The sequence below is a fragment of the Bombyx mori genome, chromosome W (assembly GCF_030269925.1).
Source record: "Bombyx mori chromosome W, ASM3026992v2".
NCBI lineage: Eukaryota > Metazoa > Arthropoda > Insecta > Lepidoptera > Bombycidae > Bombyx > Bombyx mori.
Window position 1 is genome coordinate 4,931,052 of NC_085135.1, and position 18,939 is coordinate 4,949,990.

At 41.4% G+C, this 18,939-nt stretch overlaps 1 protein-coding gene across 1 annotated transcript; it reads left to right on the top strand.

The window, feature by feature from the left end:
* Window positions 1-1,159: 1,159 nt before the first annotated feature.
* LOC119631186 (serine/arginine repetitive matrix protein 1-like) lies at window positions 1,160-11,106 on the top strand. The gene is made up of 3 exons (XM_062676945.1): window positions 1,160-1,838; window positions 2,376-3,110; window positions 11,102-11,106. Exons 1-3 carry the CDS (start codon window positions 1,160-1,162, stop codon window positions 11,104-11,106), a joined length of 1,419 nt encoding a protein of 472 aa, XP_062532929.1.
* The last annotated feature ends 7,833 nt before the right edge of the window (window positions 11,107-18,939 follow it).

The following is an 18,939-nucleotide window of genomic DNA, read 5'->3' on the forward strand; positions in this document are numbered from 1 at the left end:
TTATTCTAAGAATAAAAACCGAGTTACGTTAGCGCCTTCGAGTCTGGCCATCTGTGTCCGTTCCCAGTCCTCCCCTACCCTTCGGGGTTAGGAGGGGCTGTTACTAAACCTGCGTAAGCCGATTTACGGTGGTGGACCTCGGCAACGTCGGGAACCCCGTATACAGTTTGTTTTTAGATATAGTAGTAGTTCATAGTAGTTTTCTTTATTCTTGCTTTATTGTCTTTAAATTGTTATTATTTCTATTACTAATTTTAAACTAATTTTGAGATATTAATTATAATTCCTATTTTGTAATCACCCACTAGCGCCACTGTGGCAGATCTATTTACTATAATTAAGTTTTTTTCAAATATACCCTCCATAGTTTTAATATTTTAAATTCATGTAAATATAAATTTAACTTTTACGTTCCAATATTGGCGAACCGACCGACCCTTGTAAGTGGTCATTTCAATTTTTCTTTTAGTAATTAGTACGAAACACGCTGTAGGTTTCCCCGTCGTTGCCGACTTACAGTAGTTTGTTTTCTTTGTAGATTGTAGATTAAATTTATGTGTCTGTTGGAATTCTATCCCCACCTTACTACAAGCTGGGGTGGAATCCTGCAGGTCCATCGGTATCGTGTCGGGGCGATTGAACGCTCGACGCATACATATACATAATTGTTAATAGTCTCCTTATTTCTTTATTTTACACCAAATTATTATAGTTTATTATTTACTAGGTTGAATATTTTACAACATTTAGATGCACATAAATAGGAACTCGAGTCTTCAATAGTAAGTACATTGTTAATTTTGTAGATTTTTATTATTTTATGTTAATTTTCCTACGCACACTACAAGTGGCCGGCTGCGGCGGATGCCTGCAGGGTGGACCGTTGCAGATTAATTTTAGTGTATGTTCAATTTTTTTGTCTTTGCTATTAGTCTAATCCAATTTTTTATTATTATTATTCTATAATTCTTTTCAAGTAGCTTAAATTATGGTATCTTTGACCAGTTAATTAGTTTAGTTCAGTTAATTATAAGCACCTATTAATTTATTAGTTAAAGCCAACAAATACATCGGTCGGTTAGCGGAAGTATATGGTTATATAGTAACTATCACGGATGTACCGACAGTCGTGGGACCCGTTAAAATAATTGGCTAAAACATGTCTGGGGGGACATCACCCCCCATTATCAGCACCCCCGGCCCGTCCCGTAAGGGACGCCAAGTTATGTCGAGTCTAAGATTCAGACCAGCACCAGCAACCCGTACAGTCTCGATGGGACTCGGGACGGACAGCCGGCCCGGGCCTCCGGTCGCGGCCCAGAGGACTCCGAGGATCGAACCGGAGGAAGATGTCCTTCCCCCGTTGACCGATCCCTCTGGGCCCTCTCGGCCGCGGAAGAAGGCCAGGTCCGAGTCTGACCGAGACTCATCGAGCGAAAAGGACAAGCGTCCTAGAATAGGCCCCTCATCTAGATCGGAGGGAGAGGAAAGTGCGACCACATCCTCTGCACACTCCTCAACCGAATCGGTCACTCCTTCCTCGTCTAGGTCTTCGTCCCCCTCTGGGAGTCCAATCCCAGTTCAACCAATTCCGAAGCCTAGGGCTCCCGCCAGGACAGGGACAGCCCCAAGGCAAGTAAGATCCCCTCCTCGCTCTCCTTCCCCAACGCTATCTCCAATCCCGGTAGACTCAACCCGAGGTGCCCCCGCCCTAAGCGGCACGGCGGGCAACCTGGATTCGACCAGGTACATGGACCTCGAGTCTACCAGACCTCAACAAGCCACTAAGCCCAACCCCACTCCCTCCACCTCCTATGCTGCCATGGCAGCTAGGCCAGGTATCCCTACCGCCCAGAGGACTTCCCAATCCTCACGAGTCCCTCCCCCGAGGCCGAGGGGTCGCGCCCAGGAGGAACTGCGCCGACACCCGCCAATTATGGTGGAGGCCCTCCCAAATTGGTCCCGCCACATGGCGGCCATTAGGGAGCGCCTAGGCCGCGCCCCCTCGGTGCGACCCTTCGGCGCCGGTTTCAGATTTCTGCCGACGTCGGCTGAGGAGTATAGGGCGGTCCAGGCCTACCTGTCGGAGGCCTCTGCCAGGGACGGTACCATTAAATGGTACTGTTACGCCCTGGCGGAGGAGATGCCTTCGAAGGTGGCGGTCCGGGGCCTCCCTGCCGACACCGACGAGGCAGAAATAGTCAATGCCCTGAAGGAGCTGGGATTCCCGGCTCGATACGCCAGGTGCATTAGGTCCCGGAGAGGGCGTCCGGGCTGCGTTTTTCACGTAGCCCTGGACCACCTCTCGAAGGACGACCTCGCCCGCTTGTACGCAGTCAACGAACTGCTGTACCTGCCGGGGGTGACGGTCGAAGGATGGCGTCCAATCCGAGGGCCTGCGCAGTGTCATCGCTGCCAGGCCTTCGGACACGCCTCCTACAACTGTCATCGCGCGGTCCGTTGCGTAAGGTGTGCCGGGGAGCACATCGTAGCGGACTGCCCGAGGCCGAGGGACGGCCCGTTCTCCTGTGCCAACTGCGGGAAGGACCACGCCGCCGTCGACAGACGGTGTGCGGTCTTCCGCAAACGGGCCAGGATGATGGGAGCAACCGTCCCCCCTCCTGCACCACAGGCACCTCGAGCCGGGAGTGCAGCTCTTCCGGCTTCAATACCTGTAGCAAAGGGGAAGGGGAAGGGGAAAGGGAAAACTTCCCAGCCCCCTCCCCCATCCCACTCCGCTCCGTCTGCTGTGGTGGTGGAGGCACTGCCATCGGCGCCTACGCTGATGGCACAGGCCAACCCACCACGGCGGATAAATAAACCCAAACCCACTCCTGCTCCCCGTGGTCGTACATCTGCTGGTATATCAGTGCCTAAACCACTCCCGACTAGCGGCCCTACGTCCACTAAAAGGGAGAAGAACAAGAGGAAAAAGGCCAAAAGGAAAACAAGAAAAAGGGAAGAAAGAGAGAGACTAAGGGGTACATCTGAACCCACAGTGCCAGAACCCCAACAAACCAACACAGAAACCATGGAGGTCTCCGAGGCCCCCCTTACTGCCCAACAACCGACATCAAGCCAACCACTGCCTACAGCCCATCCGGCCGAAGGCAAGCACGACTTGAACAACCAGCCCCCCCTCCCCCCCCGCCCTCAGCGCGAGCGCCGCAGCGGTCGACAGGCCTCCCAGCCTGCCGGCTTTGCTGCATGGCTGCTCGCACTGTGGGAGAAATTGTCCGAGGTGATCTCCGGAGTAATCCGTGAGATCGCCTCGGGAGCCAGTCCCTTCGGGGCGCTCCTGTCGGGGTTCTACCGAATGATTGCGCAGTTCAATGGCTAGCCAGGAGCTGCGCATCATTTATTGGAACCCCGACGGGATAAAGTCCCGAAAGAACGACCTGCTTGTTCTCGCCCGGGAGTATAACCCAGAGGTTGTGCTCCTGGGCGAGACCAAGCTACGTCCTCAGGATGCGTTCAGGATTCCAAACTACTTCATGTACCGACGTGACGAGCTTACCCCTGCCGGGCGGCCGTTCAGGGGCACTGCGGCCCTCGTCAGGCGGGACGTGGTGCACGATCAGTTGGATTTGCTGTCCTTCACATCGACAAGGTCAGTCGGTGTGAGGGTACACACCTCGGGGGGAGATATGCGGATTTATGCCGCGTATAGATCCCCGGGGCCTGAATTTCACCCTGAGGACATAAGACGGGCCCTGAATCACGACAGCCGCCCAGCTCTGCTGGTCGGGGACCTCAACGCGAAGCACGTCGCGTGGGGCTCCCGACTTAACTCAGCAGTGGGCAGGCGGCTGTTAGAAGATGCCGATAGGGGCGACTACTCTGTGGTCGGCCCCGACGAACCCACACACATCCCGACCGCCGCGCGATATCAGCCCGATGTGCTGGATGTGTGTGTGCACAAGGGGCTACGGTGCCCCGTAACGATCGAGGCACTGTACGACCTGGGTACCCCACATCTCCCTATCCTGGTGACACTGGGAATGGGGCTCACCCGGGTTGCGACCTCGCCCCTACGACCGAAGGTCGACTGGGAGCTCTTTAAGAGACGACTAGTCGACCTTCCCGTGATTCAGGACCCCAACACCCCTGATGGGGTCGACGATGCGGCAACCCGCCTTGTTGACTCCATCAGGGGAGCGATCGACCAGGCGACGACTCTTGTGCCCAGCGGCGGGCCCAGAGGTATACTCCCGGCCCATCTGAAGGCGATTATTCGCCGGAAGAGGGGCTTGAGGAGGCTCTGGGCGACAACTCGTTGTCCCAGGATAAAGCGCGAGCTTAATGAGCTGGAAGCGGAGCTGGCGACAAAGATTAGCACCTTTAGGGGCTATGCCTGGCAGGAGAGGATCGAGGAGGCCCGCGAGGACCCCTCCTCAGTATCCCTCCACCGGCTTTGTCGCCAGCTCTCAAATCGGCCTGCCCCGACTTGTCCACTCGTGGACGAGAGGGGCAACCGATGCTTCTCGGCTCAGGCCCGCGCCGACATCCTGGCCGAAATGCTGGAGCGGCAGTTCGCTCCTAATGACTCTGCACCCTCAGAGGCCGCATTCCACCAATCGGTGGAAGAGAGCGTAGCAAGCCTACTCTCCTCCCCGGTGCCACCGTTGGGAGATGGTGATCTCATCACTCCCAGCGAATTGCGCCTCATCATCAAGCGGATGAAGAGGCGCAAGGCGCCGGGCGAGGACGATATTCCCTCCCTCGCTTTTTTCCACTTCCCTGAAACGGTCGTGTCATTTATGACACGGCTGTTCAACTCCATTCTGTCCACAGGACACTTCCCGGGAATTTGGAAATTGGGCAAGGTTATCGCCTTGCCCAAACCCGGCAAGGACAGGAGAAATCCCTCCAGTTACCGTCCGATCACGCTGCTGTCGCACGTGGGCAAGTTGTTCGAGCGGCTGCTGCTGAGAAGGGTGTCGCCGCACATCCTTCTCAGACCCGAGCAATTCGGGTTTCGTAGCGGTCATTCGACAACGCTGCAATTGGTCCGCGTCATGCATCACTTGGCGGATCGGACCAACGCGCGCCAGTACACGGCCGCAGTCTTTCTCGACATCAAGAAGGCCTTCGACCGTGTCTGGCATGCGGGACTGATCCACAAGCTGTTGCAGAACACGGACCTCCAGCACGCCTACGTGCGACTGCTGGGGTCGTACCTGGAGGGAAGATCCTTCCTTGTCGCGGTCGAGGGCGCCAAGTCGTCGGTGCGCCCAGTCACGGCCGGAGTTCCGCAGGGGAGCGTCCTGGCACCATTCCTCTACGCTCTCTACACCAACGACATTCCCACGCTCGAGGGCAACCTCGAAGCGTGGGAAGCCGACGTGAAGTTGGCGCTGTTTGCCGACGACAGCGCCTACTTCGCGTCATCCAACTTCCCCTCTGCGGCCATTTCGAGGATGCAGAGGTTATTGGACTTACTGCCCCAGTGGCTGGACCGATGGAGGGTCGCGGTCAACGTGGGGAAGACCGCGGCTATTCTCTTCGGTCCGGTCCGCACAAGAGTCGTCCCGGGACAGCTCAGTCTCCGTGGCGCTAATGTCGAGTTTAGATCCAGCGTCCGGTACTTGGGGGTCGATATCGACCGGAGTTTGAGGATGACCGCCCACGCCGATAAGGCGTTGGCGGCCGCTCGCTACGCGAGATTCCTCCTCCGGCCGGTGTTGGCCTCCAGGTTGCCGGTCAGGACTAAGCTCGGCATTTATAAGACGTATGTCCGTTCCCGTATCACGTACGCAGCTGCGGCCTGGTATCACCTCATCCCGCAGGTCACGCGGGTGAAGTTACAGGCCCAGCAGAATCTGGCTCTTCGCACGATAGTCGGAGCAGGGCGTTACGTCAGTAATGCCGTAATCGCCCGGGATCTGGATGTGGAGTCGCTCGAGGAGTTCATCCGGAGGCTAGCTCGTAATCTTTACGAGCGGGCTGACGGTGGACCCCACGAGCATCTCCACAATTTAGCTCCCTTGCACGCTAGACCACCTGATGGTCTGGCGCTACCAAGGGAGCTACTGGAACCCCCGGCTATGGTAAGATAGTCGGCTTAATCGGAGTGATATGGGAGTGCTCATAATGAGTGCCCCCATGGGACTGAGCTGTCCACACTCGTCATTTCCCCCCCACATCGTTGGGGTGCCCCCTTATGGGGACCCATTTCCCACCCCCGTTGGGTGGACCACTCCCCCTTATGGGGAGTGATTATATCGGTCCCTCCCCGCGACGGTCTTCCCCTTCTGGGGAGCCCTTAGCGGGTGAGCGCCAAACTAGTGTCGCCGCCCCTCCTCTAGTTTGTAGAGGTGGGGCCGCGGCATGGGGCCGGTGGCGGGCCCCACGGTTGCTGACTGTTGTCCTGGCTTATGTATATAGTAGAGTAGTTAGTTTTTAATTAGTGTAGTAAGTTGTAAAGAAAAAAAAAAAAAAAAAAAAAAAAAAAAAAAAAAAAAAAAAAAATTGCATTAGGAAGCAGAGGACAGCGGCCGGCGCCGGGGTGACTTCGCCACGGGCATCGAGCCGTCATCAGACCAGCCCATCGTATTATGTTTATTTATATATCATTTTGTCGATGCTATGCAGCCGTGCACGCTGCGAACAGTGTACCTTCCCCAAAGTCCTCCCTGCATCTACGTCACCCCTGCCCTATGTGGTAGGGAGTCTCAGCCCGGGTAGTGGGGTTTGCCCCGAGGCCCGTTCCGTGCCCCCGAAAGGGGGTACGACGACCCTTCTTGCTTGCCGTATTGTGACTCGCTCCTGCGTTCCCACGCCAAATTAAAGACCACGAGGACCAATCTTTATTTTCAAACAAATATTTACAAATTTACTTATATCTATTTTTAACTATCTCTATTTATTACGGACATTTATATTTACTATGTTTACACTCTATTTTATGTTACAACTATTTTTAACATACAGTCTATTTACGGACATTTATAACTATTTTTTCTCTATTTTAACTATTTTCTAACACAATCTATGTCCGTCGCGAACAATATCTATTCTAATCTTATATTTATTCATGTCCGTCGCGAACATTATGTAAAAAACGTTTTGTGCAGAACAAAATGTCACATATTATGAACAATTGTGGGTTAATTGTTTCTTAAATGTGTAAATATTTATAAGAGTGCTAAGAATAATTTAGTATTCACTTTAGTGTGTGTATTATCTCCACAATGCTAGTTTAAATGACAATTATTGTATGACGAAGCATAGGTAGTGTTTATAGATGTAAGATTTTCGTACAAGGTCATGATCTGTCATGATCAACTTTAAGCAAGAACTGCTATCATTGTGAAACAAATTTATTAAATTTAATTCAAATTGTCTACCATGTTTGTATTGGAAAGCTGACATGTTTATATTTCGCACGAATGACTTAATTGAGATGGAATGATTTGATTATCTAGACTTATTTAACTTTTAGATAACTTTCGATTTAATGTTATTAAGTACTCTAGTAGGATTAATCTAGAGGAGTTATTGTTATTCGAAATTTTATACAATTGTACGTTCATACTATCTTTTAACAGTAAATTGTTTGTAATATAGGGAAATTAAATAGCTTACAGAGAATTACAGCTTTTTATTTTAAAAAACTGTTTTCTCTCTGTATGAAAAGGTCTTATCGATTAGAATGCTGAACACAATCAAACGTTCTTTAATATTTCAGAAGTACTACCGGGAATTTCAGCGATTCTAAACGATAAGATTTTTTCATAAAGAGAGTTAATTATAAAAAATATTAAAATTACTAAAAAAGCCACCTGGTGGGGGGTAGGGAGACTAATAATCGACAGCAGCGACGCCTGCTGTCCTGGGCTCTAACTAAAGCAAAAATAAAAATGAGAGTTGCGCATCTATCTCAAATATATTAAGTGTATAATCTATGGTCACTGGCAAGGTCTACAGGTGAGTGCAAGTTCTTTTAATTTATTGCCATTTTATTGCTGCTTCCGTGTAATCATTCGCCCGCCCGCTCGCTTATGTGTATTTAATTTATATCTTTAGTTTGATTACTAGCTATTGTTTTACCGCTATATAGTTTTACCGCTCCGCTAATTATAAGTGACAAACATTTGTCACATACCGCTTAGGACGGCTATTTACACGCCTTTCTACAACCCCGCTTTATATGCTCCCGCCGCAGGAGGGCTATTTACACGCCCCCTTGCTACCCCATAGTTTGGTCCTGCGAGCCTAGATTAGATCCAGCTTAAATTTTAATTAAAATTAGAATTAATTTATGATTACCCCCATTCGCCATTTTGTTACTGTATTGTATTGTATGTAAAAGTTAATTACATTCATAGCTATTAGTAATAATAACTCGTAACCGCATATTGAATTATATTTATTAACGTAGTTCATTTAGTGTTATTTTTTAGTGAGTTATTTCATAACTTCATTATGGAAAATAGACAACTAAAGAAACTTATCGCGAAGAATAATTTAGTATTTGCACAAATTAATGATTTATATAAATCAAATCAAATCAAATCAAATCAAATTTTATTAGCTAAAACACGGTTTACAAAGTTGTTGATACTTGTTAGTTATTTAATAGAACAGCGTGTTTCTACCAGGTCGGCGTGCAAATTATTCAAAATTATATACATTATTAATGAATTAAAATAACAAACAACAAATAAATTAATTGAATAAGAATTAGTTATTTCAGTGATAAAACGAAAACAAAGAACAGTAAGAAGCGAACATAAGATTAACATAATGATTTATCATTTAAGAAATCGTTAACTGTATAATAGCATCTTAAAGTTAATAATTTTTTCAAATTCTTTTTAAACAAAAATAATTTGTCTTTTTTCATAGCATCAGGTAGCTTATTATATATTTTCGGTGCCATACACAGTATACTTTTTTGCATAAGAGTTGTCTTAGCACAGTGCAAACACAATTTATTTTGGTCGCGCCGGTTACGTTGCGAAACTTCACCTGTGGTTTTAAACAATTTACAGTTATTTTTTACAAACAAAATAATTTCAAAAATATAGAGACACGGAAGTGTTAGTATATTGTGTTTAATAAAGTACTCTTTACAACTGTCTATACTTTGTAATTTGAACATAGATCTAATACAGCGTTTTTGACCCTTAAACGCGATATCAACGTCCGTAGAGTTTCCCCAAAATATAACACCATAGCGTAAAATGGGTTCTACTAATCCGTAATAAGCGGTTATAACACCATCCAGATCCAGTGTTGGTGATATTTTATAAAGAGCGTAAGCTGCACTGCCCAATTTTTTACTTAGCTCAGCTATATGCGATTTCCATTTCAACTGCTTATCTATAATAACACCCAAAAATTTAGCTGAATCAGCTGTACCGATTACAGTGTCTTGGTAAGTAGCCTTAATGTCAGAATGATTGTTTCTTTGACTAAAATGCATAACCAAAGTCTTTTTTAAATTTATTTTTAAGTTGTTACTGTCAAGCCAAGTTATGATAGAAGAAAGTGTCTTATTAATCTCGCTTTCATGATCTGTATTATTTTTAGACGTGATAGACACTGTACTGTCATCGGCAAATAGGACCATTGGATGGTTGATTACTTTAGGTAGGTCATTAATATATATGATAAACAAAAGTGGCCCTAAAACACTACCTTGTGGCACTCCATACACTACAGATCGAGCTTCAGATTGATAGTTTTCTATTATTTTATTTTTTAAGTTGATTCTTGAAATGATTGTTTTTTGCTTTCGATTACTAAGGTAAGAATTAATTAAGTTTAATATATTTCCCCTGACACCATATAATTCCAATTTATTAAGTAAAATACTATGATCCACATAGTCAAAAGCTTGCGTCATATCGCAGTATATTGCACATACTGGCGTTCTATTATCAACATTAGTTATGATAGTTTTATAAAAATCGTATATAGCCATATTTATGCTTTTATTTTGTCGAAAGCCTTTTTGTTCATCGCGCAAAAGATTATTATGTTCAAAGTAGTTGTAAAGTTCCTTATAAATATACTTCTCGTAGATTTTAGAGAAAATAGGCACAAGAGCAACAGGCCTGTAGTTATTCATTTGTTCTTTATCTTCTTTTTTAAATAAGGGTTTAATAATAGATAGTTTTAATTTCTCTGGAAAGGTTCCCTCTTTTATACTGAAATTGATTAAGAAGCTTAAATGGTTACAAATTATGTCACCTACCAATTTAACAATTTTAGTTGATATGTCATCATAGCCCACGCTGTTTGTATTTTTTAGTCCTAATATTATATTAAAAATGTCTATCGGTAAGCATGGTTTCATAAATATGGAATTAGCCATATTTGATAATTTAAATGAATTATTATTATTATATTTAGTCAATGGTGTAATTTTATTTATAAAATGGTCGTTGAAAGCATTGGCCAGGTCTTTTGGATGTGTAATTAGTTTATCGTGTAATTTGATTTGTATTACTTCATCTCGGGGAACATTTGATCGAGTATTATTAATAATTTGCCAAGTAGTTTTTGCTTTACACAAAGATGTTTTTATTTTATAGTTGTTCTGTGCATGTTGTGTTAGTCTAATAATTTTCTTAAATAGGTTGGTGTAATTTTTGTAATTTTGTTTATTATTACTTGACGGATTAAGTCTTAAGTTCCATAAAAGCTCACGTTTTTTCTTACTACATCTTTTTAAGCCTTTAGATAGCCATTTAGGTTTACTTTTTAGTTTATACGTAACATATTTATTAGGGAAGCATAGGTCATAAAAGAGTTTAAACTCTCTAATGAAGCAGTCATATGCCGCATTAGGCTCTTGCGCATGATACATCTCTGAAAATGACAGGTTTAATATACAGTTTCTAAATTTTAATAGATTTATCTTATCAAAATCGCGAACACGTTTGCGCAAGTGATTAATTGAATGATTTTTAACTGGAATCTTTACTAATTGCGCTGTGTGATCTGACAAAGAAAATTCCAACACTTCCGCATTACAGGTCTCTCGAAAATTGTGGGCAAAGTTATCAATACATGTCATACTAGCAACTCTTGTTGGCATTCGTAAAGCTAATTTCATATTATAATTAAGTAATAATGATTCCAATTCTAGGGTAGCATAATTTTGTTTTAATACATCAATATTGAAATCAACAGCCAACAAAATACGCTCGAATTTATTTTTATTGCTTAACATTTTAATAACCGTTTCCAACTTATGAAAGAATACATTCAAATATTGACAATTTGGTACTCGATAAATACACACAATTACTGTTTTATAACTTATAAGTTCTATTGCACAGAATTCGCAAATGCCAGATATAGAAACTTTCTTAACTTCTGGAAGCTCTCTCCAACAGTGTCCTTTTTTTATCAAAATACATACTCCACCTCGCTTGGAATTAGCTCTGCTGAAGAAAGACGCCAGACTAAAATTAGGAATCAATAAAAAATTCTCATATCCAGCCATAATGAAGTGTTCCGAAATACACAATATTTCCACATTTACACCTTTATCTTGTAATTCTTCTATGCATATGGTTAATGGTTCTGATTTGTTTAATAACCCTGCTATATTCTGATGTAATACATAAATGTTGGAATTAGAGAAAAAACTGCTGTGTCCCAATTTCTCTGAAATGTTTTGATATTGGTTTGTACCCACTGTCTTTGTCTAAATGTTTCACAAAATTTACTGGTGAACTCTGCTCGTTACTTAGCGTAAGCTTCGTAGGTATGTTTATGGAATCCTGCTGTTTATTGCATAAGACGATTTGAGTCATCATGTTCAGAATCTTCTCAAGTACGATTTCCATTCCGAATTTATTTATGCGTCCTGAATAATTAAACATACTGTAGTCACTGAGCAAATTAAGATTAGAATCTATAAGATATGCAAAATTAAAAGTCAAATTCTCCATATATAATAAATTATTGAATGTTTCTATCCTTGTATTGAATATATTTGAAGTTGGTCCCAGCCTGTAAGTAGGTGAGGCCACTATAACATTCGTGTGTTTAATTTCTAATAAACTTTTTCTTATTTGTTGTACTAGTTCATAATAGTTACAGGTATTTTTGAAATCCTCATCTCCAATCATAATTACGCAAAAATCCTCGGAATTATATCCTTTTATTTTACATTTTAAATATTTTATTAGCTGCATAATCCCAATGTTTCCAGTTAGATAATGGCAAAAAGAGTGTTTTTTATGGAATAATTGATGTGCACTAGGTAAAATCTTTCTATTTGAACTAATAATACACAATTTACTTTTAAGTTCCGTAGATATTACGGATGTTGCTATCGTAGCCTGCTCTTCTGTCGAATCGGTTTTATTAAGATCCTTTTGAGACAGGTCTTCATTTATTTTTCGCAGTTTTTTGTTCTCTAAGAATAAATAAATAAATAATTTATTACTTCATTAGCACTGTCTAGTTTTGTAGTTAAACTTAATATTTGTGATTGCAACTTCTTAATTAAAATAGAATTATTATCATCTTCATCTTCCGAAACCAGTGGTTCGCTCTGATTGCTGACATTTAGGTCCGAATCTAGATATAATGAGTCGTCATTCATTATTGTTCTCGAGCCCCTTGGGCGTATTGTGACATTGTCAGTTGAATCCATTACTAAATATATTTTTTCAATCCAGAAAAAAAACGAAACAAAAAACGTTACGTGGACTCAGACTCGAACCAGCGCACTTCAATCTCCAAGCTCGGCCAAAGACGGATACCACTTAGCTAATATGACTTGTGCTAAGCCGTTGAAATTATTTATTAGTAATGTTGGAGTTTAAACGTTTAAGAATTTATGAATACATTTAAGTGTGGGTACAATAATAATTCAACTTCACATGTATGTAACTGCTTGCAATTTTCGACGACTATTTCACCACTAGATTTAGAATTTCACTTCATTACCAGTTTTGTTTCATGATAACTTTTATTCTTATTTGTTCTTGTATATATTTATGTAATTTTTAATTAGATTTCATTAGTATATAGTATCCAAGTTTAGAGGATTTGGACGAACCTCTGGTGGCTGGTTTTCATCCACTTATTAGTCACTGATTACTTCACAAACATTTTTAGTATTGATTTAAAGCACTTCCTTGAAAGTGAAGAAATACTCTCAAAATCCATTAATTTGCAACTCGCACTCGCACATACAATACATATAATAAATCAAAAAATATTTCGGAGTTTGATTCGGAATTAATTGAAACTTTTCTTGCCGAATCAGAATCGATTGATGACATGCGTGTTAGATTTGAAAGCAATTTGGATGATATCAATGATTTAAATTTAAAGCAAAACCCCGAAGTTGAGCCTGAATACGCAGCTTTATCGTCTTTTGACACGTTATATAATTACGTAAGACGCGCTCGTAACAAAATTAAAATTGGTAATTCGTCAAATGTAATGAGAACTACCGCCGCCATAAATGTAACATTGCCAACAATTTCACTTCCTTCCTTTGACGGACGCTCTCTTGAAGGATGGGAAACATTTTACCAGGCTTTTAAAGCTAACATTCACGATAACCCGCAACTGTCTGATGCGCAACGTGTGCAGTATTTAATGGGCAAATTAACACATAGTGCATTAAAGTTAACCGCTGGTATAATACCCACAGGTGAAACATATAATATTATTTGGTCGAATCTAATTAGTAATTATCAGGATAAACGAGCTTTAGGATGTCATTATCTGAATAATATATTAGATTTAAAAAATTGTTCACCTACCGCAAATAGTTTAAATATGTTCATTGAAAAAATTTCATCTTCGATTGCCGCTTTAAAACAATTAAATTTACTCGATTTAACTGATTTTATTTTATTACAATGCTCACTGAGAAGGTTGGATCCTCAAACGTTACATTCTTTTGAAGCATCGGTTCGTGGTATTGAAATACCCACAACTGAAATGTTTATTAAATTCATACAGGATCAGATTAAAATATTAGAACGCTCTGCACCGAAATGTAACATAGAGAAATCTAAAAATCATAAATCTTTTATTTCTAGTAGTTATAATGACCCAGTCCACACTGAAAGGGTTAACAAACCGGTTTCGTGCACAGGTAGATCCTTATCTACGTGCGATCTTTGCTCGAGCTCGCACCACACGCAGTTATATCGTTGTAATGAATTTAAAAATATGATTTCACCGCAAGCACGTTATGCTTTTATTAAATCAAACAAGGGTTGCATAAATTGTTTAAGCTTATCGCATACATTAAAAGCATGTCAATCAAAGTTAACATGCAATAATTGTAAGAAATCTCATCATACTTTATTGTGTTTTGGTAATAAACGGGCGAATCGAAATAGTAAAAGCGTACCCAGTCCATCGAATGACTACGCTGATATGGACAGGCAGGTCAGTCGGTCGCAGGTACATGGAATTCCGAGTGATGCCGCGCGGTCCGATTACGATCGGTCCCAGGTTCAATCTCAACCTGTTGTTCAGTGTTACGATCATAATGATGCCGCTTCGAATACTTGTTCACACTCTAACAAAGCGATACAACAACAAAATAATACGACCGCTACCACGTTGACTCACAGTTCGGAAATAAAATCGAATAGTAATATTTTATTATCAACCGCTCAAATATACGCTCACTCGAATAAAGGGGAACGTAAAATAGTTAGATCTTTAATAGATAATGGTTCCCAAAATAATTTAATAACTGTCAATTACTTAAATTACCGATTATACCTTTAAATAATTCTTATATTAGAGGTATTGGATTAACCGCTCGCCCGATTCACGGATATGTTTATTTAAATATTGAATCTAGATTTTCTCCTAATAAATATTATATTCACGCTTTAGTAGTAGACTGTATTACAGATAAATTACCCGCTTATTTTATAAATTCCTCAAATATGAATCATATACGTAATTTACCGCTTGCCGATTCAAATTGGAACGTTCCAGGTGTGATTGATATGGTGTTAGGTGCTCAGTTATTTCCATATATATACTTAGGTAATCATATAGATACCGGCTCACTAGCGCCACCGGCCGTAGAAACAACCTTCGGTTATGTTCTTATGGGTGACGTACCTGAAGTAAGTTACACCGGCATTATGAAACCGCAACATGATAATTTTTCTGTTATAAATGATAATAATACCTCTTTGTGACTATCTAGTACAGTTTATATTGATAATCCACCCGCTTTCGAAAATGCTAAAATTCATTCTGCATTCACTTTAAATAAAACTTTCTCATCTATAACGCATAAAGACCTTGAGTCATTTTTACATAAATTTTGGGAATTAGAGGAGATTCCTCATGAGCGTCATCTTAGCCCTGAGGAAGCCGAGTGTGAAAACAAATATATTTCTACAATTACCCGCGATAATGATGGCCGATATACGGTTGAGTTACCATTTAGTAGAAATCCCGCTGACCTTGGCAAGTCTTATACTGTTGCTCACCGCCGTTTTCTTTCGCTCGAACGTAAGTTTGTTCAATTACCCTCACTCCGCGATGATTACGATATCGTTATACAGGATTACATTAGTAGAGGTTATTTAACTGAAATTAACGACACCGCTAAGGAAACCGATAACGGTTATTATATACCGCACCATGCAGTTATCCGCCCAAGTAAGACTACCACTAAACCACGTGTAGTTCTTGATGTTAGTGCTAAAACATCTAGTGGACTGTCACTTAATGACGTCTTGCATACTGGTCCAAATTTACAGGCAGACTTATTTTTGCTTTTACTCCGCTTTCGCTTGTTCCCTGTGGCATTGTGCGCTGATGTGGAACAAATGTACTTACGCATTAGGGTGACCACAGACCACCATAAATATTTAAAAATATTGCCAAAACACGATCACATAATAAATATTATTGTTGATTATTTTATTAATACAAACTTGCACACTGGTCCGGACCTTTTGATGTCCATTATTCGTCAACGCTTTTGGATATTGTCCGCTAGAAACGTTATAAGAAAAAGAGTGCATATGTGTAAATCATGTTTTCGAGTATCACCTTCACACCCAACTCCCATGATGGCTGACCTTCCGTCAAGCCGTGTAATGGAGGCCAAAGCTTTCTGTCATACTGGAGTAGATTACGCGGGCCCATTTAAGATAACGCTTGTACGCAAACGTGGTCATCATTCACAAAAGGCTTACATTTGCCTGTTCGTATGCTTAACGACAAAGGCTGTACATATTGAGTTAGCCTCGGATTTGTCAACGGACTCATTTCTTGCCGCTTTCAAACGTTTTATATCTCGTCGAGGTCCAGTTTCTTTCATGTATTCAGATAATGGCACTAATTTTGTTGGCGCAAAGGCTCAGTTAGATGAAATGTACAAACTTCTAGTTTCAAATAATTTTATATCCGCATGGAATGATGAATTAACTAAATACCGAATCATTTGGAAGATGATCCCGCCTCGGGCTCCACATTTTGGAGGTTTATGGGAATCAAACATTAAATCCGTTAAAACCCATTTAAATAGAGTAATAGGCGCACAAATTCTCACTTACGAAGAGATGTTAACTGTGTTGAATCAAATAGAATGTCTTATGAATTCCAGACCTTTATGTCTTTTATCCGCAGATCCCAACCCCGAAATTCTCACATCCGCACATTTTTTGTTGTCCACTCCTTTGCAGTATTTACCCGCGTCTGAATTGTCCGCAAATCAGATGAGTCTAACTAATCGCAAAGCGTTGTTAGATAGTTTGGTTAATTCCTATTGGAGGAAATGGAGATTAGAGTACCTGCATACGTTGCAAGTCAGACAGAAGTGGTGTACATCAGATAACCCCGTGAAGGTTGGGACAGTAGTTCTTATTCATCAAGATGACATTCCACCGCTCCGCTGGCCACTTGGCGTTATACAAGAGGTGTATCCAGGTGTCGATAACATTATACGCGTTGCTTTGGTAAAAACGAAATCTGGATTTCTTAAACGTCCAGTTGTAAAATTATATCCGCTACCGCTAGAATAAATTAGAGTACCGCATGTCATCAACCGCTTCAACTCTACTCGTAAACATTCATGATGGCTTATTATTAATTAAAATTTGTTTCTTTTCAAATAACTTCCCGCTATTTAAGCTTTATGCTTCCTATCTTAGTATCTTTATATATTTGTTGAAAGTCCTGCGAACTTTCAAGGCGGGCAGGATGGTTACGCGCGGATTTAGTAATGGGATGCTAATGAATTATTGGGATGGCGCCACCTTTGGAGTTTGTCAGTTACTAATTACCGCGAGCGTAATTTAATCCAAAGCGTGGTGTTAGCTCCCGATCGATAACGCTTCACCGCTAGCTGCCTAGATGGCGGCACATGTACCGTAGTGCATGTAATGCTTGTGCTTACGAAAAGCTACGTGAGCTTCGCCCCCCTCCCGCCGCCCGCGTGCTTCCATCGCCGAAGCCCGCACCACAGTCACTGGCAAGGTCTACGGGTGAGTGCAAGTTCTTTTAATTTATTGCCATTTTATTGCTGCTTCCGTGTAATCATTCGCCCGCCCGCTCGCTTATGTGTATTTAATTTATATCTTTAGTTTGATTACTAGCTATTGTTTTACCGCTATATAGTTTTACCGCTCCGCTAATTATAAGTGACAAACATTTGTCACATACCGCTTAGGACGGCTATTTACACGCCTTTCTACAACCCCGCTTTATATGCTCCCGCCGCAGGAGGGCTATTTACACGCCCCCTTGCTACCCCATATTCTTTACATCACGTGCCCTGCGAAAACTTTTGATGAAAGAATAAAGTAATCTATACTTCTATACTAATATTATAAAGAGGAGAGATTTGTTTGTTTGTTTGTTTGTTTGTTTTGAATAGGCTTTGAAACTACTGAACCGATTTGAAAAATTCTTTCACTGTTAAGGAGCTACAGTATTTCCGAGTGACATAGGCATTATTATTTTTTGAAAAAAGTTACGGATCTTTTCTAAAACTTCAATAATGTAACCCAAGGTGTAAAAAAATCACCTAAAATATTCTTTACATCGCGTGCCCTGCGAAAACTATTGATGAAAGAATAAAGTAATCTATACTAATATTATAAAGAGGAAAGATTTGTTTGTTTGTTTGTTTTGAATAGGCTTTGAAACTACTGAACCGATTTGAAAAATTCTTTCACTGTTTAGGAGCTCCAGTATTTCCGAGTGACATAGGCATTATATTTTTTTGAAAAAAGTTAGGGATCTTTTCTAAAACTTCAATAATGTAACCCAAGGTGTAAAAAAATCACCTAAAATATTCTTTACATCGCATGCCTTGCGAAAACTATTTACGATAGAATAAAGTAATCTATACTAATATTATAAAGAGGAAAGATTTGTTTGTTTGTTTGTTTTGAATAGGCTTTGAAACTACTGAACCGATTTGAAAAATTCTTTAACTGTTTAGGAGCTCCAGTATTTCCGAGTGACATAGGCTATATTATTTTTTGAAAAAAGTTAGGGATCTTTTCTAAAACTTCAATAATGTAACCCAAGGTGTAAGAAAATCACTTAAAATATTCTTTACATCGCATGCCTTGCGAAAACTATTAACGAAAGAATAAAGTAATCTTCTATACTAATATTATAAAGAGGAAAGATTTGTTTGTTTGTTTGTTTGTTTGTTTCGAAAAGGCTTCCAAACTACTGAACCGATTTGAAAAATTCTTTCACTGTTTAGGAGCTACAGTATTTCCGAGTGACATAGGCATTATTATTTTTTGAAAAAAGTTAGGGATCCTTACTAAAACTCCAATAATGTAACCCAAGGTGTAAGAAAATCGCCTAAAATATTCTTTACATCGCGTGCCCTGCGAAAACTATTGATGAAAGAATAAAGTAATCTATACTTCTATACTAATATTATAAAGAGGAAAGATTTGTTTGTTTGTTTGTTTCGGATAGGCTTCCAAACTACTGAACCGATTT

Coding starts and splice junctions, on each gene's coding strand:
- LOC119631186 (XM_062676945.1), top strand. CDS start 1,160: ATGTCTGGGGGGACATCACCCCCCATTATCAGCACCCCCGGCCCGTCC. Junction 1,839..2,375: donor TGCCATGGCAGCTAGGCCAG/GTATCCCTACCG, acceptor TGACGGTCGAAG/GATGGCGTCCAATCCGAGGG.